General features: G+C 43.0%; 1 protein-coding gene and 1 long non-coding RNA gene across 3 annotated transcripts; both read left to right on the top strand.

Annotated features, from left to right (window-relative positions):
• Window positions 1–11,938: 11,938 nt before the first annotated feature.
• LOC127295218 (uncharacterized) lies at window positions 11,939–13,893 on the top strand. Its single transcript, XR_007847616.1, has 2 exons — window positions 11,939–12,668; window positions 13,532–13,893. It is a non-coding gene; the product is annotated as an uncharacterized lncRNA (long non-coding RNA).
• Window positions 13,894–15,928: 2,035 nt separating this feature from the next.
• LOC127348895 (uncharacterized) lies at window positions 15,929–18,349 on the top strand. 2 transcript variants are annotated; one of them, XM_051374758.1, is made up of 3 exons: window positions 15,929–16,158; window positions 16,615–17,539; window positions 18,109–18,349. In XM_051374758.1, the coding sequence occupies exons 1-3, from the start codon at window positions 15,968–15,970 to the stop codon at window positions 18,112–18,114; spliced, it is 1,122 nt and encodes a 373-aa protein (XP_051230718.1). In that variant the 5' UTR covers window positions 15,929–15,967; the 3' UTR covers window positions 18,115–18,349. The 2 variants fall into 2 exon arrangements, with proteins under 2 accessions (XP_051230718.1, XP_051230717.1); XM_051374757.1 differs by having other exon boundaries at window positions 18,080–18,349.
• Window positions 18,350–23,367: the final 5,018 nt, after the last annotated feature.

The raw sequence follows: 23,367 nt of genomic DNA, 5'->3' as shown, positions 1-23,367 counted from the left end.
GGCAAAGTACTTGGTTTGTGTTGTGCAGGTTCCACGTTGGCCCCGGAATCCCTGGTGTTGCGCCGCACTACATCTCGCCGCCATCAACCTTCAACGTGCTTCTTGGCTCCTACTGGTTCGATAAACCTTGGTTTCATACTGAGGGAAAACTTGCTGCTGTACGCATCACACCTTCCTCTTGGGGTTCCCAACGGACGCGTGCTGTACGCGTATCAAGCATGTCCCCAACACACCTAATACACTTGTCAGATGTATAGGTGCACTAGTTCGGCGAAGAGATAGTGAAATACAAGTGATATGGATGAATATGAGTGGTAATAACAATCTGAAATAAATATGGCAGCAAGTAAACATGTAACAGAACTTGTTGGAAACGGTGTTTCAATGCTTAGAAATAAGGCCTAGGGATCATACTTTCACTAGTGGACACTCTCAACATTGCAATCATAATTGAATATAAATATAAACACTTCACTATGCTATTCTAAATTACTCTCTGGCAAGATAACGAACACTAATTCATCATGTAGGCAAACCTTAAAGATGTATTCCCAAGTACTAATAAACACCCCACGCTGTCACTGTGAGCATTCATAGGAGGTACTAACACACCACAATTTCATAGAGACATCCAACTCAAATCATAACTCAGTGAACAAGTATTCTGTGAAATATAGCCTAAGAGCCCCACACGGTGCACACACTGTCACCTTTACACACGTGGGACAAGGAGTCTCCGGAGATCACATAAGTAAAATCCACTTGAATAGCATAACGACATCTAGATTACAAAGCTCATCATATGGATCTCAATCATGTAAGGCAGCTCATGAGATCATTGTATTGAAGTACATGGGAGAGAGAGATTAACCACATAGCTACCGATACAGCCCTTAGCCTCGAGGGAGAACTACTCCCTCCTCATCATGGGAGCAGCGATGGCGATGAAGATGGCGGTGGTGTCGATGGAGATGCCTTCCGGGGGCACTTCCCCGTCCCGGCGGCGTGCCGGAATAGAGACTTCTGTCCCCCGAATCTTGGCTTCGCGATGGCGGCGGCTCTGGAAGTTTTCTCGTATCGTGGTTTATTCGTCTCGAAGTTTTTGGGTCACCGGGGCTTAAATAGGAGAAGAGACGGAGTCGGAAGGGCTCTGGGGGGCCCACACAGTAGGGGGCGCGCCCCCCTCTGGCCACGCCGCCATGGCGTGTGGGGGCCCTGGGCCTCCCCTCTGGTCCCTCTTCGGTGTTCTGGAAGCTTCGTGGAAATATAAGATCATGGGCCTTGATTTCGTCCAATTCCGAGAATATTTCCTGTGTAAGATTTCTGAAACCAAAAACAGCAGAAAACAGGAACTGGCACTTCGGCATCTTGTTAATAGGTTAGTTCCGGAAAATGCATCAAAACGATATAAAGTGTGAACAAAACATGTAGGTATTGTCATAAAACTAGCATGGAACATCAGAAATTATAGATACGTTGGAGACGTATCAGTTATCCAACAAGAGAGTGTAGAGTAGTTTTATTATGTGATCATTGTTGAGAGTGTCTACTAGTGAAAGTAGGATCCCTAGGCCTTGTTTCCAAATATCGAATCTCCGTTTATTTACTGTTCCACTGCATGTTTACTTGCTGCAATATTTATTTCAGATTGTTATTACCACTCATATTCATCCATATCACTTGTATTTCACTATCTCTTCGCCGAACTAGTGCACCTATACATCTGACAAGTGTATTAGGTGTGTTGGGGACACAAGAGACTTCTTGTATCGTAATTGCAGGGTTGCTTGAGAGGGATATCTTTGACCTCTTCCCCCTGAGTTCGATAAAACCTTGGGTGATTCACTTAAGGGAAACTTGCTGCTGTTCTACAAACCTCTGCTCTTGGAGGCCCAACACTGTCTACAGGAAAAGAGGCCAACAGTAGACAGCAACTACCACCTCTAGGTGAGAATACAAAGCCATTATCATTCTCCCCGGCACTCCTCCTCCTTGAAATAGGCTTTCGTCCCGCTATATTAATATAGCAACCACTGATACATCGAGAACCCTAGGGTAACAGCACAACTAAGCCCAAAAGAAAAGACAAAGAAAGGTAAGAGAAACAAATGCCGACACCGGTAGATCGACGAAAAAACGAGGATGACCCGCCACCGCTACGTCCTCCGGAGAAGTCCCACCACGCTCCTAGCACACCGAATCGCCGCATACCAAGCAACACCTTCAACAAGGAAAATGATGTCGCTGCTGCCTGGAATAGTCCTAGGGCTTCCCTCGGTATGCGGAGGAGGGTAAGGAGGGGGTACACCCGACGCCCTCCAGGAAGGAAAGATGACGCCCGCATGCATCACCGCGACGGTGCCGGATGAACCAACAAGGATTTCTCCCGACCCTCACCAACACCACCCGAACGATTCGAAGTGCTCCACCTAACCTGCCAGCCACCGGCACGCGCCACCACGGTCTTGGCTGCATCCTCACCGTCTCACTGTGGACGCCATTGCGAGGCCTAGAGGAAAGAAAAGGGGACATCAGGGTTAGGGGTAGCAGCACCGCAGCCATGCGGGAGGGGACTACCTCCACCGCCTTCGCGGTAGAAGACCAGACGTGGCAGCAGAGACACACCAGGCCCGTACTGGCTCGATCGGGCCCAAACTGGCCAGCAAAGTCTCCGTCGCCGCGCTGTAGCAGGCCGGCTGACAGCGCCGTCACCACCCATCCCCGCCGAAGCACCTCCTCTTCCTCCAGGGGCGTCGCCAACGCGCGTGGGGCAGCCCGCCCAGACCTAGATGGGGCCCGACGGGCCCAGATATGGGCCAGGAAGGCGCTGCCGGCCACACACCAGCGACCAGCTGGCCGTCCCCAAGCTACATGCCGCCCCGCCGCCAAGACAATCCACTTCGTCACACTTTCGAACATTTGCCATATCTTCTTCGTTCTCAGTTTGCAGATCAATGAAATGGTTTCTCACAGATTGCTAGCCGCAAGAGATGGTGGAGCAATAATTTTATTTACAAAAATTACAATGGTGTATAAGTACAAATGAGAAAATAAAACTAAAACAAATACCTAATTAACTAAAATGCCCTTATTCCTCAAACCTCCCCACTTTCATTATGTTCTACACATTGTTGTACACAATTTAAGTGTAGCCCATATGCACCAAATCCACCCCTGCCAGGGAGATCTCCCATGCACCTCCATCATCGGTGTGTCTCTCCCCTTCCTCCGCCGCTCATTGCAAACCAGGGCCGCTAGGGGCTTATATCAAGCCGGTCCTCGCTGTTACGCCATCCTCCCTACTGGCCAAGAGTTATCTTCCCCACTTTTCGTCTTTAACCGGTGGAATTTCAAGGTCCCAACCCTCTGCTCGTTTGCTTGCTTGATCAATAGACTCTCTGAATGAATGAACAATATTTTCATTTCTTATTGCTTTAAATATTTAAATTCAAACAACATATAGTTTCTGGAAGTAGAAGGATTTCTATCGCAGGGCATAATAAAATTTCGATCTGTGTAACATATGCACGTCTGATGTCTTATATCTTATTGATTACATAATTAACATCAATTGAGAAAGCCACAGAAATTGCACTACGGAAGCATTTAATTGTTCCCTACGTTAAAAATCAAGGAAAGCATCTGCTACTTTTGAAAAATACAATCCAGAAAATTTATGTGTGCAAGCAATTTCTTCCAAAAAAAAACAAACAATAACTCAAGTATCATTTTTTACTTTGATCTTGTGGTAAATGAAACTCAATAGCCTGCGATCCAACCTCCTTTGACCGTCTACACAAATTCCACTCCAAAATACAAAAGGTCATATATTGCAACAGATTAGTAAAATTTATGTTTAAAGTATAGCTAACCAACAACCAACTTTAAACTGAAAGATATATCAAATGAAATATCTTTATATTAACATGCATGTAAGAACCATAGCCTTACAGATATCCACCTATATCTTCAATTTTCTCTTGTATATTTTACGGATATAGATATATGGCTAAGAGGGAATCAATCAGCGTTCACTCCAAGGCAACAGCTGCTGAAATGCAAATAGTCGAACCCATCCGCCCACAATATCAGCAGTGTACAGGCTAGTGTGGCGACATACATAAACTTTTGTCGTTGAAGTCAAGCCCCATAGAACATTCGACCCGGGACAGCCCCCGCTCCCCTGAAAAAACCCTAGGCTCCCACCCCCGCTCCCCCTCCTCCTCCGCCGCCGCCAGAGGTCACACCGGGCAAAGCCCGGGCGGTGACGGCGGCGGCGGGGCCTCTCCCTCGCGTGGCGGCGGCCTCCTCTTCCGGCGGCGGCTGTGCGGGACGCGGCAGCGCTCCGGCGGCGAGGTGCTGCAGGAGTCCAGCGCGAACGGTGCATCTCGGGTCGGCGGATGTGCCGCTCTCCCCCCGCGATGGAGGCGTCCCCTGCGGCGGCGGCCGGGATCTCAGGGCCCACCGTGGCTGCAGGTCGGCGCGTGGATTCCTGTAGGCGTCGGCTGCTGGGCACCATGGAGGTGTCGGCGGCCGGCCGGGCGGCGGCGGGCTGGAGCCTCACCCTCCAGTCCCCGTTCTTCGTGCGGTGAGATGGAGGTCAGCACCTTGATGTCTATGCACGCTTCTTTTCCTGTAGACAGTGTTGGGCCTCCAAGAGCAGAGGTTTGTAGAACAGCAACAAGTTTCCCTTAAGTGAATCACCCAAGGTTTATCGAACTCAGTGAGGTAAAGGTCAAAGATATCCCTCTCAAGCAACCCTGCAATTACGATACAAGAAGTCTCTTGTGTCCACAACACACCTAATACACTTGTCAGATGTATAGGTGCACTAGTTCGGCGAAGAGATAGTGAAATACAAGTAATATGGATGATTGTAAGTGGTAAATGCAATCTGAAATAAAGATGGCAGCAAGCAAACATGTAACAGAACTTGTTGGAAACGGTGTTTCAATGCTTAGAAATAAGGCCTACGGATCATACTTTCACTAGTGGACACTCTCAACAATGATCACATAACTGAATAAGTAGATGCTACTTTCTCACACTCTCTTGTTGGATAACAAACACCATTCATTGTGTAGGGCTACAAAAGCACACCTCAAGCCGGAGTAAACAAGCTCCACAATATCCGGAGTTCATATTTAAGTAACCTCTAGAGTGCATAATAGACCGTTGCAATTTAGACCGAGTACTAACATAACATACACACTGTCAACAATAGCTATGAAAGGGGGAATAGATCGCATCAATACTATCATAGTAATAGTTAACTTCATAATCTACAAGAGATTACAATCATAACCTATGTCAAGTACTACATGATGCACACACTGTCAACATTACATCATGGAGGAGGAATAGACTACTTTAATAACATCACTAGAGTAGCACATAGATTAATAGTGATACAAAGCTCATGATCACATAAAGATCACATGGGAGAGAGAGATGAACCACATAGCTACCGGTAGAGCCCTCAGCCTCGGGGGAGAACTACTCCCTCCTCATCATGGGAGACAGCAACGGCGATGAAGATGGCGGTGGTGTCGATGGAGATGACTCCGGGGGCAATTCCCCGTCCCGGCAGGGTGCCGGAACAGAGGCTTCTGTCCCCCGAAACGGAGTTTCGCGATGGCGGCGGCGTCCCTGGAGTTTTTCTGGAGTTTCGTCAATTGGTATCGAGTTTTTAGGTCACGAGGGGTTATATAGGCGAAGAGGCGGAGTCGGAGGGGCCAGGGCTCCCTCACCACATGGCGGCGCGGCCAGGGTGGGACCCGCGCCCCCTATGGTGTGGGTCCCCCTTGGCCCCCCTCCGGCTCTCCTTCGGTGTTCTGGAACATTCCGCGAAAAATAAGGCCTTGGGCTTTTGTTTCGTCGAATTCCAAGAATATTGCCCGAACAGCCTTTCTGGAACGAAAAACAACAGAAAACAGGAACTGGCACTTCGGCATCTTGTTAATAGGTTAGTTCCGGAAAATGCATAAAAACGATATAAAGTGTGAACAAAACATGTAGGTATTGTTATAAAACTAGCATGGAACATAAGAAATTATAGATACGTTTGAGACGTATCAAGCATCCCCAAGCTTAGTTCCTACTCGCCCTCGAGTAGGTAAACGATTACAAGGATAATTTCTGAAGTGACATGCTACTATCATAATCTTGATCAATACTATTGTAAAGCATATGAGATGAATGAATTGATTCAAAGCTATGGTAAAGACAATGACTAAACAACTGAATCATATACCAAAGATTTTTCATGAATAGTACTTTCAAGACAAGCATCAATAAGAATTGCATAGGAGTTAACTCATAAAGCAATAAATTCTTAGTAGAAAGTTTTGAAGTAATACAATGGAAGATATAAGTTTCAGTAGTTGCTTTCAACTTCAACATGTATATCTCATGGATAATTGTCAACACAAAGTAATATGATGAATGCAAATAAGCAAGTATGTAAGACTCAATGCACACAATTGACACAAGTGTTTGCTTCTAAGATAGAAAGAAGTAGGTAAACTGACTCAACATAAAGTAAAAGAAAGGCCCTTCGCAGAGGGAAGCATGGATTGCTATTTTTGTGCTAGAGCTTTTATTTTTGAAAACATAGAAACAATTTTGTCAACGGTAGTAATAATTCATATGTGTTATGCATAAGACATCCTATAAGTTGCAAGCCTCATGCATAGAATACCAATAGTGCTCGCACCTTGTCCTAATTAGCTTGGATTTACATGGATTATCATTGCATTACATATGTTTCAACCAAGTGTCACAAAGGGGTACTTCTATGCCGCCTGTACAAAGGTCCAAGGAGATAGATCGCATTTGATTTCTCGTTTTTGATACATCTCAACTTAGGACATCCATACTGGGACAACATAGAAAACAGATAATGGACTCCTCTTTAATGCATAAGCATTCAACAACAGATAATATTCTCATAAGAGATTGAGGATTGATGTCCAAACTAAAACTTCCACCATGATTCATGGCTTTGGTTAGCGGCCCAATGTTCTTCTCTAACAATATGCATACTCAAACCATTTAATTATGATAAATCACCCTTACTTCAGACAAGACGAACATGCATAGCAACTCACATGATATTCAACAAAGGTGTAATAGTTGATGGCGTCCCCAGAAACATGGTTACCGCTCAACAAGCAACTTATAAGAAATAAGATACATATTCTTTACCACAATAGTTTTTAAGGCTATTTTCCCATGAGCTATATATTGCAAAGACAAGGAATGAAATTTTAAAGGTAGCACTCAAGCAATTTACTTTGGAATGGCAGAAAAATACCACATAGTAGGTATGGTGGACACAAATGACATAGTTTTTGGCTCAAGGTTTTGGATGCACGAGAAGAATTCCCTCTCAGTACAAGGATTTGGCTAGCAAGGTTGTTTGAAGCAAACACAAGTATGAACCGGTACAGCAAAACTTACATAAGAACATATTGCAAGCATTATAAGACTCTACACTGTCTTCCTTGTTGTTCAAACAATTTTACCAGAAAATATCTAGACTTTAGAGAGACCAATCATGCAAACCAAATTTTAACAAGCTCTATAGTAATTCTCCACTAATAGGTTCAAACTACATGATGCAAGAGCTTAAACATGATCTATTTGAGAGCTCAAAACAATTGCCAAGTATCAAATTATTGAAGACCATATACCAATTACCACATGAAGCATTTTCTGTTTCCAACCAAATAGCAATGAACGAAGCAGTTTTCAACCTTCGCCATGAACATTAAAAGTAAAGCTAAGAACACCAGTGTTCATATGAACGAGCGGAGCGTGTCTTTCTCCCACACAAGGAATGCTAGGATCCGATTTTATTCAAACACAAACAAAAATAAAAACATACAGACGCTCCAAGTAAAGCACATAAGATGTGACCGAATAAAAATATAGTTTCACTAGAAGTGACCTGATAAGTTGTCGATGAAGAAGGGGATGCCTTGGGCATCCCCAAGCTTAGATGCTTGAGTCTTCTTGAAATATGCAGGGATGAACCACGGGGGTATCCCCAAGCTTAGACTTTTCACTCTTCTTGATCATATTGTATCATCCTCCTCTCTTGACCCTTGAAAACTTCCTCCACACCAAACTCAAAACAAACTCATTAGAGGGTTAGTGCATAATCAAAAATTCACATGTTCAGAGGCAACACAATCATTCTTAACACTTCTTGACATTGCACAAAGCTACTGAAAGTTAATGGAACAAAGAAATCCATTCAACATAGCAAAAGAGACAATGCGAAATAAAAGGCAGAATCTGTCAAAACATAACAGTCCGTAAAGACAAATTTTTTAGAGGCACTTAACTTGCTCAGATGAAAATGCTCAAATTGAATGAAAGTTGCGTACATATCTGAGGATCACTCATGTAAATTGGCAGATTTTTCTGAGTTACCTACAGAGAGACCTACTCAAATTCGTGACAGCAAGAAATCTGTTTCTGCGCAGTAATCCAAATCTTGTATCAACCTTACTATCAAAGACTTTACTTGGCACAACAATGCAATGAAATAAAGATAAGGAGAGGTTGCTACAGTAGTAACAACTTCCAAGACTCAAATATAAAACAAAAATTGCTGTAGTAAAATAATGGGTTGTCTCCCATAAGCGCTTTTCTTTATAGCCATTAAGATGGGCTCAGTAATTTCAATGATGCTCACATAAAGATGAGAGTTGAAGCGAAGAGAGCATCAAAAAGCAAGTATGAAACAAGTTTAAGCCTAACCCGCTTCCTATGAAAAGGAATCTTGTAAATAAACAAATTCGTGAAGAACAAAGTGACAAGCATAGGAAGATAAAACACGAGTAACTTCAAGATTCTCAACATAAAGAGGGGAAACTTAATATTATTAAGATGCATATAACCATGTTTTCATCTCTCATAATAACTTTCAGTAGCATCATGAACAAACGCAACAATATAACTATCACATAAAGAATTCTTATTCACATGCATAAAAGTATCATTACTCTCCACATAAGCATAATCAATTTTATTAGTAATAGTGGGAGTAAAACTATCACAACCATCATTGTAATCATCATAAATTGCAGGCATGGTATAATCATAATAAACTTTATCCTTCATAGTAGGTGGCACCAAAATACCACTATCATTATAATCATCATAAATAGGAGGTAAAATATCATCAAAGTAAATTTTCTCCTCAAAACTTGGGGGACTAAAAATATCACAACCAGCTTCCCCAAGCTTAAATTCTTCCATAGCATTAGCAATAATAGTGTTCAAATAGTTCATGCTAATAACATTGCTACAACTATTTTGCAAACAAAGTTTCATGGGTTTTTTAATTTTCTCTTCAAACACCTCATGTCCTAACTCAAGATAAATACTATAAAGATCTCTATTTTTTTGTTGTTTTCCATTAAGCCTTACTAGTGAAAAATAAAAACAAGAAACAAAAAGATATAATTGCAGAATCTAAAGGAAATAGCTTCGAGCACTCATACACCGGCAACAGTGCTAGGAAATAGCTTAGTAGTCGGAGGATGTGAATATCTTTTACCTTACCTCCCCGGTAACGGCGCCAGAAAATAGCTTGATGTCTACGCACGCTTCTTTTCCTGTAAACAGTGTTGGGCCTCCAAAAGCAGAGGTTTGTAGAACAGTAGCAAGTTTCCCTTAAGTGAATCACCCAAGGTTTATCGAACTCAGGGAGGTAGAGGTCAAAGATATCCCTCTCAAGCAACCCTGCAATTACGATACAAGAAGTCTCTTGTGTCCCCAACACACTTAATACACTTGTCAGATGTATAGGTGCACTAGTTCGGCGAAGATATAGTGAAATACAAGTAATATGGATGATTGTAAGTGGTAACTGCAATCTGAAATAAAGATGGCAGCAAGCAAACATGTAACAGAACTTGTTGGAAACGGTGTTTCAATGCTTAGAAATAAGGCCTAGGGATCATACTTTCACTAGTGGACACTCTCAACAATGATCACATAACTGAATAAATAGATGCTACTTTCTCACACTCTCTTGTTGGATAACAAACACCATTCATTGTGTAGGGCTACAAAAGCACACATCAAGCCGGAGTAAACAAGCTTCACAACATCCGAAGTTCATATTTAAGTAACCTCTAGAGTGCATAATAGACCGTTGCAATTTAGACCGAGTACTAACATAGCATACACACTGTCAACAATAGCTATGAAAGGAGGAATAGATCGCATCAATACTATCATAGTAATAGTTAACTTCATAATCTACAAGAGATTACAATCATAACCTATGCCAAGTACTACATGATGCACACACTGTCAACATTACATCATGGAGGAGGAATATAGTACTCCCTCCGGTTCATATTAATTAACTCTAATATGGATGTATCTAGACACATTTTAGTTCTAGATACATCTATATTGAAGTCAATTAATATGAATCGGAGAGAGTACTTTAATAACATCACTAGAGTAGCACATAGATTAATAGTGATACAAAGCTCATGATCACATAAAGATCACATGGGAGAGAGAGATGAACCACATAGCTACCGGTAGAGCCCTCAGCCTCGGGGGAGAACTACTCCCTCCTCATCATGGGAGACAGCAACGGCGATGAAGATGGCGGTGGTGTCGATGGAGATGACTCCGGGGGCAATTCCCCGTCCCGGCAGGGTGCCGGAACAGAGACTTCTGTCCCCCAAAACGGAGTTTCGCGATGGCGGCGGCGTCCCTGGAGTCTTTCTGGAGTTTCGTCAATTGGTATCAAGTTTTTAGGTGACGAGGGGTTATATAGGCGAAGAGGAGGAGTCGGAGGGGCCAGGGCTCCCTCACCACATGGCGGCGCGGCCAGGGTGGGACCCGCGCCCCCCTATGGTGTGGGTCCCCCTTGGCCCCCCTCCGGCTCTCCTTCGGTGTTCTGGAACATTCCGGGGAAAATAAGGCCTTGGGATTTTGTTTCGTCGAATTTCGAGAATATTGCCCGAACAGCTTTTCTGGAACCAAAAAACAACAGAAAACAGGAACTGGCACTTCGGCATCTTGTTAATAGGTTAGTTCCGGAAAATGCATAAAAACGATATAAAGTGTGAACAAAACATGTAGGTATTGTTTTAAAACTAGCATGGAACATAAGAAATTATAGATACGTTTGAGACGTATCACACCTCCCTCTCCGATGACGGCAGCGTTGCTTCTCGACGGCGGTCTGGCCAAAAGGCGACTCCTTGCGGCACTTCTCCGACGGGATTGGGTTTGGCGGCAGGACCGGGGAGAAATGCCTGCGTAAGCTGGCGACGGCGACGCCCGCGGGCGCCGTCACCTTGTTGGAGGCGTAGCCATGGTGTTGCTCGCTCTTCCCCGCGTCGAACATCGGGGGAAACCTTGATCCGGTCTTCGGATCGGGCGGCGGCGACAAGGCTGTGTCGTTTTCCTTGTTGGAGGCGTCGCCTAGATGGTTCGGGAGTCCTCGGTGCGCCATTTGGAGTCGGTGGTGGCCGCCGCTCAGAGCTTGGGCTTCCGGGGCGCTATGTACACCGTCGGCGGCACTTCTTCGTGGTCGATGTCTCCTTCGATTTGGTTCAACCCCGCCGTTCACTCGCCGTTCCTGGGCACTTTTGGGTGGGCGGTGTGTTGGCTTGTGCCATCTTGAAGTTGGAGTTGGCTTCCCGGAGTTCCTTTCTTCGGTCGTGACGCGGCCCAATAGCTTAGTGTATCGTCTCCTCTGGACGGTGCAAGGCGAGTTTGTCGTTCGGCTGGTGTGGGTTGTGTTGTAATCCGTGCGGCGTCGTGTTTGTATCGGGTTGCCTTCGTTGGCGTTGTTCGGCCGTCTTGGCCTCTTCTCCTATGAAATTTGATGCACCCTCCAGGGTGTATCCTTGAAAAAAACCCAATTTCTATTAGGTGCTGGGGCACTGTCCGGTCTTACGGGATCCAAATCGAGCGATCCTTTTAGCATCTAAGTAACTGCGCTCACATCAAGACATAACCGCGGTACCCAGCACCTTCGTTGATTTTTCTCATCAGCCACAGAGGACATTAATTGCTCTCTCTCTCACACATCTAGATCGGAGAGTTGAGGTCGCCGGAGAGTTGTGGTCACCGGCAACTACCGCAGCCATGCCCTGCAACCAGCACCGCTGCCTCCCTCGGCTCGCCTCGTCGCCTCCCCCCGGCTCGCCTCGCCTCTCATTCCCCCTCCGGCGGGGAGGACGCCCACCTCGACCACTAGCTGCGGTGCCCATTCTCCATGGCGCGCCGCGGGAGGACGCCCAACTCCGCTTCCGCGGAAGCCCCGAGCGCCTCCTCTTACGCGCCGGCGGAGCTGTCGGGCGCCGGTGGCAGCTGGGCTTCCTGCAGCGCGAGGGCGTCGACGTTGTGCGCTGCCATCGGATGCAGCAGAGCCGGATCGAACTTGGTCTCGGCCAGTTCTAGGCCGCGTTCTGCTGGCCGTTGAAGCCGGGCGCCGCCCCTGACCCGGAGGCCATGTAATTGAACGGGTCGCCCCAGACGGCGCCTCTAGCGCCGGTGTCGGCGAGCGGGTGGTTGCGTCGGTCATAGATCCCCATAGGCGCCGTCGCTGAGGGCACGGGCATGTACCTGCTGCCGGGGCTGCCGACCCTCTGCTCAGTCGTCGCCAAATTAAACAGCAGGTACAGATTTACATGGTTCCGTTCCCAGATGTAGCAATAGTAGTCCCCCAGTTCTGGTAGAGTTTTTGGAGCGGTTGATGCATTTTTCTTCTTTTTTATACATCACGGATCTTGATTAGTAGGTTTCACGAGGATTTTGGGTGCATCAAATAGTAGGTTCCTCTAGATATTGGATGTATTTTTTTTTCTTTTTTATACATCGCGGATCTTGATTAGTAGGTTCCTCGAGGATTTTGGATGTATCAAATAGTAGGTTCCTCTAAATATTGGATGTATTTTTTCCCCTTTTCTACATCTAAGATCTTGCCAGGTCCGTGTTTGCCAGATCCGTGTATATGATTTTCCTATTGAGTCGAAATAATTGGGGATGTACTTATTAGTTATTTGTTACATATAATTGATCATGCAGTACATGTTTAGGATGAAATTTCTATGAACAAATACATGATATACCCCTGTAGCCAAATATTACGTCTGATTAACCATGTACTACTTGCTCTGAATGTAATTCCTCTACATGTAATACATCCTATACACACGGTACTTTGTTTGTAGGATGTATTTTCTCCCATATACTTAAATTACCATTTTGTTGGTGCAAAAGTTGACTGATTCCCCCCCCCCCCCCCCCCCTTCCATGATGTATTTTTTGCACCTAATATGTTAGAATTACTAGTTATGGTATGTTGTTTTGCCCTCCTATACCCAAATTGCAATATCTCCGAATATTTGATTTATTTTCCCAGAGTTCCAGGTCATGCTTTTAGGGATAATTTAGACAGAATTGGATGTATATTTTTAACTCACATATACATTCGTGGGTGTACTTTTTACTTATATGCATCTTGGTTTTTTTTGTGCAGTTCATGCAAGGAAATGTGGTCATCATATAAGACAGGGATCTGCACTTCGATTTTGATTAGCCCCAAGATTTGTTACATGCAGGCACTTCTATACATGTGCAACAGTTTGTTATATCAGGTTATTTTTGGAAGTTCTGGTGATACAACTATGACAGACCTTGGGTATAGTTAATCCTGAGCTTAATTAGGTGTCGAAGATATACACAGCATGAGTAAAGTTTAGCTTGGTCGGGTTTTGCACAACACATTGGATGGATCTTTGTATAGCCTGCCTCTTCTTTTCTATTTGCTTAATGGCATGTAATTAAGAATCGTTCTCATTTGTATTGGCTTGTAGTAGTACAACTTTAAACTTTGGATAACCTCTCTGACAGGCTGGAACTTTGGACCACATAGTCTGTATTTTTTGCCGGTTTTTCTGCCCCGGGTCTCTCGCTTCAGCGAGAAATGGTCATGTACCTTTTCGGTACCTGTCGCTATCAAACCTGGTCTACCTTTCTATTTTGGTGAGATGTCGCTATCAAAGTTGGTCCTGCTTTCTATTTTGGGTAAGTTTTCCGTTCAGACAGGGAGGGCACCGGGGCATGGTCCTGAAAAAAAAGCCCCATAGAACATACAAGCTTTCCAAACAGGAATAATTGTCATAAAAAAGGTAGTATTCAGAATTTTAGTTCAATCTTAAGTTCTTAACCATCTGATTAATCACCTGGTTGGTCTAGAATCATGCAGCTCAAGAGGATCAACCTTGACACTCGGTAACACAACCGGTCTAAAATGTTGATTTGCTTCCACCACCTATATGTGAAAATTGTCTGAGTGTTAGTATATACTACCTTCATACCAAAGCTTAAAGCTTATATTATTTTTAGAAAGTTAAACTATGTCAAGTTCAACTAAGTTTTTACCAAAAATCATTAACATGCAAAATACAAAATTAATATCATTAAATAGATAATAAAATATATTTTCGTATGGTATCTACAAAATATTATATCTGTTGATAGATTCTTCTAAAAGTTTGATCAAACTTTACTTGGTTTGACTTTTAAAAAAATATAAGCCTTAAACTTTAGAATGGAGGTACTAACAATGTTTATCTTTGACACAGGCAACACTACAGGTCGACATATATTAGCACATATAAATCATATAAATGTCATAATTGAGTGATTATATCCACAAGGATTGTAAAAGCTGGCAAAAGTGCAATACGAAAATGAAATATGCAACTCACCGAAGATAAACGTCATTACTAACCTATACCGATCTATACCAATATAAAAAAAATCCATGGACAGATCCAATGCATCCAGACCATCAAAATCTAATCAAACGGTGCATATCTCTTCATTTTATTATGGTAAAACAATGTCAGACACCGCTGCCCGCTGATCACGAAAAAACATACCAATGTGTTTGATTATCTCTCATTCGATGCATAACTCGGTTTTGATTATCTTTGTTGCGGGAAATTCCTTTCAATTGTTGATGACGCCATTGGTAAAACAAATGTCATCTTAATAGAGGGATAATGCGGTCGGAGAAAGTATGACATGCCTTCTAAATATCTAGAAATCTCTAAAGTCTCCAATTCCACGAGTATGAATAATGAATAACTCGATATTAACTTATATATATACTAAGGTCCAATCAATAATAAATCTCCGTAGCAATAGCAATGTTATTCACATTGAACTGAAAATATGAGTCTATGTTTGGAGATAAATAGTCTATGTTTATGGATTGTAATTGATTTTGCGTAGTTTTCACTGAAACAAGCACAATTTTCTCATACGGAATCTACTTTCGATGCGTACGATTAGTCAAATTTTTCAGGAAAAACACGCGCATTTAAATGTAGTCACCAAAAAATCAAGGTAGGACGGTTGTCCTACCTTGCCCTACTAGGAGTTCACCCATGTCCTATGTTGAGATATATTTATTTCAGCATATAAAAATATTTTGTATACAAAATGTGAACTCGGTGATATTCACACCAAGTCCATGAAAAATTTCTTGATACCTCCGTTTAAAAGAATAGGGCGTACACGTATTTTAAGACATACTTTGACCTAAAAATTGAGCAACAAAATCTTGATTATATTGTACATAATTTGTATCGTTGGATTCGTAGTGAAAAATACTTTCTAATGGTGCTAATTTTGTATCAACAATCTTTATATATTTAGAGTAATTTTTGGTAAAAAAGTATGATATACGAAGGCGGCTTATTCATTGAAATGGAAGAAATGAAGGGAGTACTAAAGAACTCCCCTTTGTTAATCGCGCTCATACCGGCGCGGGGCACGAAGGAAGGCGTGTACTTGGTGCACGCGATCCTCGGTCGTCATGCTCACCACTCACCAAGTGGCTAACGCGAGAAGCTGGTGTTAAAAGAAGAAAAAAACTGGTGTTAATCCATCGATCATCTCCTGCATGCGCGCGAGTGCGAGAGAAACGAAGCCATCAGTTAATTCTTCCGCAAACTCCGTGCCCTCATTCCTTTCCCACCGTCGACGCCTCTTCCTCTTCCTCACCTCCACCACCTGCTCCCGCTCTCCATTCACTTTCTCCACCTTTTCGCCTCGCCATCGACGCTTCGCTCGCGTTCCTATCTCCACCTCCAGGTAACATACGTGCCACTGTTTGTTCTAGATGTTCTAGATGTAATCGTGGTTTTATTTCCTTCCATTCTTTGTTGCATTTGTACCCTTCCAGCGTTCCTTCACATGGTAATCGAATACGATCTGGGCGGTGGATTTTCTTGCTGTGAATGTCAATGTGTATGGGTGATGCATTGTTTTTTTTATATATTTTAAACCGAGCAACCAGGGCAAGCAGCTAAAGAAACATAGTGGAGTGATGTACCATCGCAATGGTTTTCATTGTTCTGCCAAGTGCCATAGCTAATTTTGTGTATCGCAAAGTATCGGGTCCATCGATATTAAGTTATTTAACCCTGAAGTTCTTTTCATATATATTTTTCCCTCTCAATGCATTATCATGTGATCATCCTTCATGTTCTCCAAATTTTACTTATGCTGGAAACCAACTGATAAACCAACTTATAATCTGTACTGTAGCATGTCATCCTCGGATAGCCCAAAAGGGACAGAAAAAAAAGCGGACGCAGACCATGACGGAGAAAATGGAGGATTCTTTGACAAGGTAAAGGATTTCATCCAAGACATTGGTGAAAAGATTGAAGAAGCAGTTGGCTTTGGAAAGCCTACCGCGGACGTTACTGGAATCCACATACCACAGATAAGTCTTGAGCAGGTAGAGTTAATTGCTGATGTCCTGATTGAGAACCCAAACCCTGTACCCATCCCTCTTGTCGACATCGAGTACGTGATTGAAAGCGAAGGGAGGAAGCTTGTCTCCGGAACAATTCCGGACGCCGGAACCATCCATGCCCATGGTTCAGAGACTGTAAAGATCCCTGTGCTGCTCATCTACGACGACATCAAGAGCACATACGGGGACATCAAGTCTGGGAGCATCATCCCATACACTGTCAAAGTTGTTCTCCACGTGGACGTCCCAGTCATCGGTAGGATCTCAATACCTCTCGAGAAAACTGGTGAGATCCCGGTGCCTTACAGACCAGACGTTGATATCAGCAAAATCAAGTTTGAGCAGTTTTCCTTCGAGGAGGCGACCGCTACTCTACATCTGAATCTGGATAACAAGAATGACTTCGACTTGGGGCTGAATTCCATGGATTACGAGGTGTGGCTCTCCAATGTGAGCATTGCCTCTGCTGAGATGAAAGAGTCTGCGAACATCAAGAAGCAGGAAGTAACCACCATGAACTTGCCAATCAGCTTCAGGCCTAAGGATTTTGGGTCTGCTATGTGGGATATGATAAGGGGAAAGGGCACTGGTTACACCATAAAGGGGAATATTGATGTGAACACTCCCTTTGGACACATGAAGATACCTATATGCAAAGAGGGTGGAACTACTCGCCTAAAGAAGGGAGATGACGATGACGATAACGATGAGGTATATGTTTTTTTTCTATTCCCTATATATTTTTTTTATCAAAATGTAAGCATCAATGTTTTGAATTTACAAATACTTACACGTCATTTGCATATCCTTATCTAATTTTTGAACCTAGAATAGCTCCATATCAAGGAGCTAGTGTATAGTTTTCTTAAGCAATGCTATAAATTATCAGGACAAGTTCATATAATACAATCAGTAACTGTGTTTTTGTTGACACGATTGTTTCGTCTCCACTCACAAACATGACCCCCAACAATAAGTTCTAGAATACTCAAAGGTGAGTTATGTTTTTTCGTTTATGAATAGTCGAACCTGTGCCAACAATGTACTACTACATGTAACACCACAATTCAATGAGGATCATCATAGGTATAGACTCACCTAACTTCTTTCTTACAAAAAAATAAATCAAATTAACCTGAAAATCTGATCCCATCGAAATAGAGCTGCTCCTGTCATTTAGTTTTAATTTTATGATTCCTATGTGTGCAAAGAGAAAGATCACATGTATCTTATTTTTGCCATTTTCTCCAGGACTAAATGCAAAGTCTTTTGTGGAACAGAGTTGACGCTTTAAAGTTTTGAGAAGAGGCGACCTCTGACTCCTGAGCACCTAGTTTGCTAACCAAGTTCTTATTTGCTCTGCTTCATTGTACGTAGTGAAAAAAGATTGTGATATACATGGTCGTGTAACTTTGTATTCACCTTGGTCTTTTCTTGTGTCTGTGATTAGAACTTTTGTTGAAATCTTTTGTGGTTGCAACTTGGAGTCAAAGCAGCTAATCAAAATGCTCAATTACGCAAGGTTATTGTTTGTGTAATTCTATTTCTTGTGTCATGTTGATAGTGCTGCATGTTGTTTCCCCACGCGGCCGTGTTGGCTGGGTTTGCGTACAAAGGGAGCAGACTATCTTCAGTTGTGCGATCCGAACGAACCGCATCAGAAGGAGATGCTCTCAAGGAGTTCACGGGGACAGAGATCAAAGAGGAGGCGTTGGCCTCTATTGGAGATCTCAAAGCAGCAGGTCCTGATGTTATGCCAGCGGTATTTTATAAAAAGTTTTGGCACATGGTTGGCCCGAAAGTCCAGGAGGAAGTCCTCGCGGTGCAGAATGGTGGTAGTATGCCGGTGGGCTAGAATGAAACCACAATCGTTTCAATTCCAAAAATCACAAACCCTAAGAGTATCACACAGGTCCGACCAGTAAGCCTCTCTAAAGTTCAATGCAAGCTGATCTGGAAGGTTTTGGAAAATCTTCTTGAAGTGGTTTTACCACACATTATTTTTCAATAAAAGAAATATATTAATATCAAGAAGATACCAAATACATCCAACCTCTGCAATAACGCAATACCTTAATGGTAGTACGGATGCACACAACCAAAAAAGGGAAAAAAAACTAAAACTAAAAATCCCGCTACATTATTTCAGCCCTAACAACAACAGTACATCCACCACCAAGGCAACACCTGAACTTCAGACTCTCCAAAAGCGACGCCTCTAAGAAAGGAACAGTGCACAAACACCATCGTCGCCCGATCAAAGATCTTAGATTTTCACTATAAATACAGTTCACGCTCTCAAAACAATGCCCCAACAAGGACATTGCTAGACACAACCAATTAAGGCCAGAGCTTGGATTTTCACCTTGAGAGGTCAGATTCTGAATTTCACCTGTGTTGTCGTCCCCATATTCATATTGTTGTTGCGAAGTCTGGAATTCCAATCAAGTCCCTCAACAGCGCAGAGACTTGAACTTCCATTGCTAGTCCTCTAATCCGGTCTTCATGATATTCTCCGCCTTTGACTTCACCTTGGACCGAAAAGTCACTTGATGGCAAGAAAAAACAGAGCTTCGTGTCGCTCCCTCCAGAACCAAATGGTTGAAATAAAAGCATGGGTGCGCACGACCGAATACCACCCGATCGAGCAAACTCCAGGCAAAAGGTGCACTATTATATTCCCCGTCGGAGCCTTCCGGAACTCAACACACTGGCCAAATCAAGAAGGATATGCCTCAGGAAGGTCTTCATCTTCGCACAAGAGAAACCCTAGGACCACCACCATTATTCAGGTTGGGCCCCAAGGCCGCTGACCATCCCATGTGGAAAGGGAAGCACATCGATATCCACCAACGTAGGTCGATAGGCACACTGGCCCTCCAGGCCACGACGTGACCAGATTAGGCCCAGCACCGCGCCGCTGCTGCCCATCCGCTGACGCTGCCGCAATCCGCCATCGCCATCGGAGCGGAAGCGGGCGCCGCCCTCCAACCCCAAGATTGCACCTTCCCGGGACCCCCGTCACCGCCGTACCGCGCGGGCTTTGCCCGGCCACACCTTCGGTGGCGGCGGAGAGGGGTATTGAGGATGAGGAGGGGGCAGAGCGGCGGGGAGAGGGTTGCCCCGGGGCGGCGCGCCGCCGCCTGGGGTTTAGGGCTGGGAGAGGAGAGGAGAGGAGGGGGTTCTACTTTTCCTTCCGGGGCCAACTGATTACGCATAATGTTCTTCTTGCATTAAGCATGGATAGTGTTTGTAATAACTTCATCAAGTCTGATCAATATACATTAACAAACTGATAAAATATATTTTCCACATTATTACAACATATAGCGAAACTAAATAATAACGGTTTAGACGCCTTGGGACATCACCATGGTTGTCCTCAGATTGAATAAAATTTCCTGATAACAAAAAAAAACATCACTAAAGTTGAAGATCACCCATCTTGTCTCCATATCAATGATACGTCTCCAACGTATCTATAATTTCTTATGTTCCATGCTAGTTTTATGCCAATAGCTACATGTTTTATATGCACTTTATATCATATTATGGCATTTATTGGACTAACCTATTAACAATATGCTGTTTATTATGTCTGTTTATTGCAGAAAAGTCCCAAAAACCAAAGTGCTCGGAAAAATCCAGAAAAATCACAGAAATTCTATTTCGCCAGAAGACCCACGGAGCCAGAAGGGCCAGGCCAGAGGAGGCCCACGGCCTCGTCCCCATACCTTGGCGCGGCCAGGAGGGGGGCGGCGCCGCCCTATGGGGTGGGCCCCTCGGGCACCCCCTCGCGCCGCCCTTTCGCCTATATTAAGCTTCGTCCCCAAAAACCCTATTCTGATCGACGATTTCTCCAGAAGAGTTCCGTAGCTCCGCCGCCACCAAAAACTCTAATTCGGGGGACAGAAGTCTCTGTTTCGGCACCCTGCCGGGACGGGGAATTGCCCCCGGAGTCATCTCCATCGACACCACCGCCATCTTCATCGCCGCTGCTGACTCCCATGATGAGGAGGGAGTAGTTCTCCCCCGAGGCTGAGGGCTCTACTGTAATATCCCAGGTTTAGAGGCTACAAAATGAGAGAACACCAAAGTGTGCATTGCATTCATGCATAGAAAATCCGGGGAATTTTCGCGCTTTCAAATAAAACTTACCACAGTAACTGAAGTTTCACTTGACTTGCTGGAGTTGAAGTAGATCATCAAGTCAAGCGCAATAAACTTCACTGTGATATTTGTTTAAACCTTGTTTTGGGTAGAGATGATTTGATCTATGGGCTAGATCAAATGGAATTAGTTTTGACAACAAACAATACCTTAAGTAAGGGTCAACTACAAGATCTTATAAAAGATCTCAACATGACATTCCTTACAACAACACATGAATAATTATTCAACTATAAATCAAAGAACACAACTAATTAATAAACTATTATTTACTTATCTTTTCCATGCCTTTAACTAAATAAGTAATTCCTAACCTGAGTCACATGGTACATCTTTTCAACTACAATGCTTGAACCCAAGCCAAGGACATTCATATTCATTCTTCATTAACCCTTGACCATTCCAACCTTGTTTCCCAACTCATACCATTAAACCTAGAGAAAGGAGAGAATCATTCATATGCTTATTCTATCCATTGAATAGAACCTAGATTACTATTTAAACCTTATCCAATTGAGGTACTTGTTGATACTAACCAATGATACAAGAAATATAAGTCAAGTATTAAACCCTACTTGACCTAGCTCACACTTGATGGTAAGTAAGAACCTATTCTTCTAGTTATTATAGAGAGGCAAGTGTTGTGATCATTACAACTTGGTAATGATCATAAACCCTAGAGGAACCCTACCTATTCAGAAGAGCTCAACCTAAAGAGGTATACTCAAGTATATGGACTTATACTTGATCTTGGAGAGAGAACCCTGATTCACTAATGAATTGTTATGAGGCCAATACTTTGATCATTACAAATTGGGTGATGATCATAAACCCTAAGAACCTAAGTGAATGTGATGAGAGGAATAATAAAGTGAAATTAGTGGGGAATAGTTGATCATGTCTAATGCATGATCTTAATTTATAAATTGAGATGATAAGTTGAACCTATATATGTGATCAAAAGATCTCATCCTTCTCAGGAAATAATAAGTAAATCACCAGTAGTTAACCAAACCAATCCTCATGCCTTGTGTAGAGTAGTTATGATATTATTTTTAAACCCTGCCTATCCAAACACTTGAGACAAACCTAGCATTGCCTTGATACAAGAATTCTAACTAAGTGGGGAGGAATAACCCTAGCCAGTTAAACATAACTAAGGTTATGCTTATATCCTAATCCTAGTTGTGTATCACTTGGGTGATCACTACTTAAACCCTAAACTACATTTGAATTCCAACCCATGGATTACTTTGGATTATAATTAGAACCATGCCATGCCTCATGCCTATTGGATACTTCAATTAGTGAAGCATCATCAAATTCCTAAAACCCTTTCACATAGGATCCAATTCATATAAAATATTGTTTCCTAACTTGTGTATCATGTATCACAAGTATAAACCAAGCCATATATACCCAAGCTTAAGTGCTATTTAAGTGAGTAGAGTGAACCAATATTCAATTCTATTTTTCTTTCCAAATACTTTGCTTAGTGAACCAAATGAAATAGTAATTGATAAAATAGAACCATCATATAAGTAGTTGATTTAACCATGAGGAATATAGGATCTATCCTAAATAGATTAAGCTTAAGCTAGTTAATGGAGATTGGTGATTGTAAAGTTTATTCAATCATATTCTTAAACCCTTAGAAGTAATTCTCCACATAAAATCATGATTCATCCCATTCTCAACACCATTTAATTTAAACTCTAGCCATAATTTAGAATGCATATGAACAACCAATGTTGTTAAGCACATTAGCAAAACCTAATAATATGTTTACCATGAAAATGAAATTATACATATTTGATTCCTAAATAAAAAGGAATTGAAATGAATACATAAAAATCATGTCTATTTTAAATTTGGAATGAATCTCACAATAGTACTAATTTAATCCAACATTAAATATTTGTTTTGAACAACAAAATGATGCAGCAGTTACTATTGTCAAATCCTAATGAGATTCAAATGTTTAGAAACCTGCAAAACAAAGCAGAAATCAAATTTGAATACAAACCAGAATATAAAAACAGAAAATAGAAAAGAAAACAGAAAATAGAGAGAGAGAGGCCTTACCTGGCAGGCCGCAGCAGCCCGAAGCCAACCCAGCAGTAGCCCAAGACTTGGCCCAGCCCACCAAAGAAACGGTCGATACCGTTTCGGTAATAAAAAGGGAGGCCAACGCCTTCGTTCTCTTCTCCGGTGGCGGGAGCGCGCAGGAGAACGTCGGCCACGTCCCTCCTCGTCGATAAGCATGCCCGGACATCGCCAGACTTCTCAGAACCGCGCCCAACACGATTCGCGTCCGAGCTTATCCGCGGATGAGAACATCCTTGCCAGCTAGAAGCCTCCAGAGACCG

This window comes from Lolium perenne, chromosome 4 (genome assembly GCF_019359855.2).
Source record: "Lolium perenne isolate Kyuss_39 chromosome 4, Kyuss_2.0, whole genome shotgun sequence".
NCBI lineage: Eukaryota > Viridiplantae > Streptophyta > Magnoliopsida > Poales > Poaceae > Lolium > Lolium perenne.
Note: the sequence above shows the minus strand (reverse complement) of the source record. Positions and strands in the feature narration are given on the sequence as shown.

Bases quoted from the DNA above. Each gene is read 5' to 3' on its own strand.
- LOC127348895 (XM_051374758.1), top strand. From the start codon at position 15,968: ATGCGCGCGAGTGCGAGAGAAACGAAGCCATCAGTTAATTCTTCCGCA. The intron at 16,159-16,614 runs GTAACATACGTG...TCTGTACTGTAG, and splicing joins GTTCCTATCTCCACCTCCAG to CATGTCATCCTCGGATAGCC.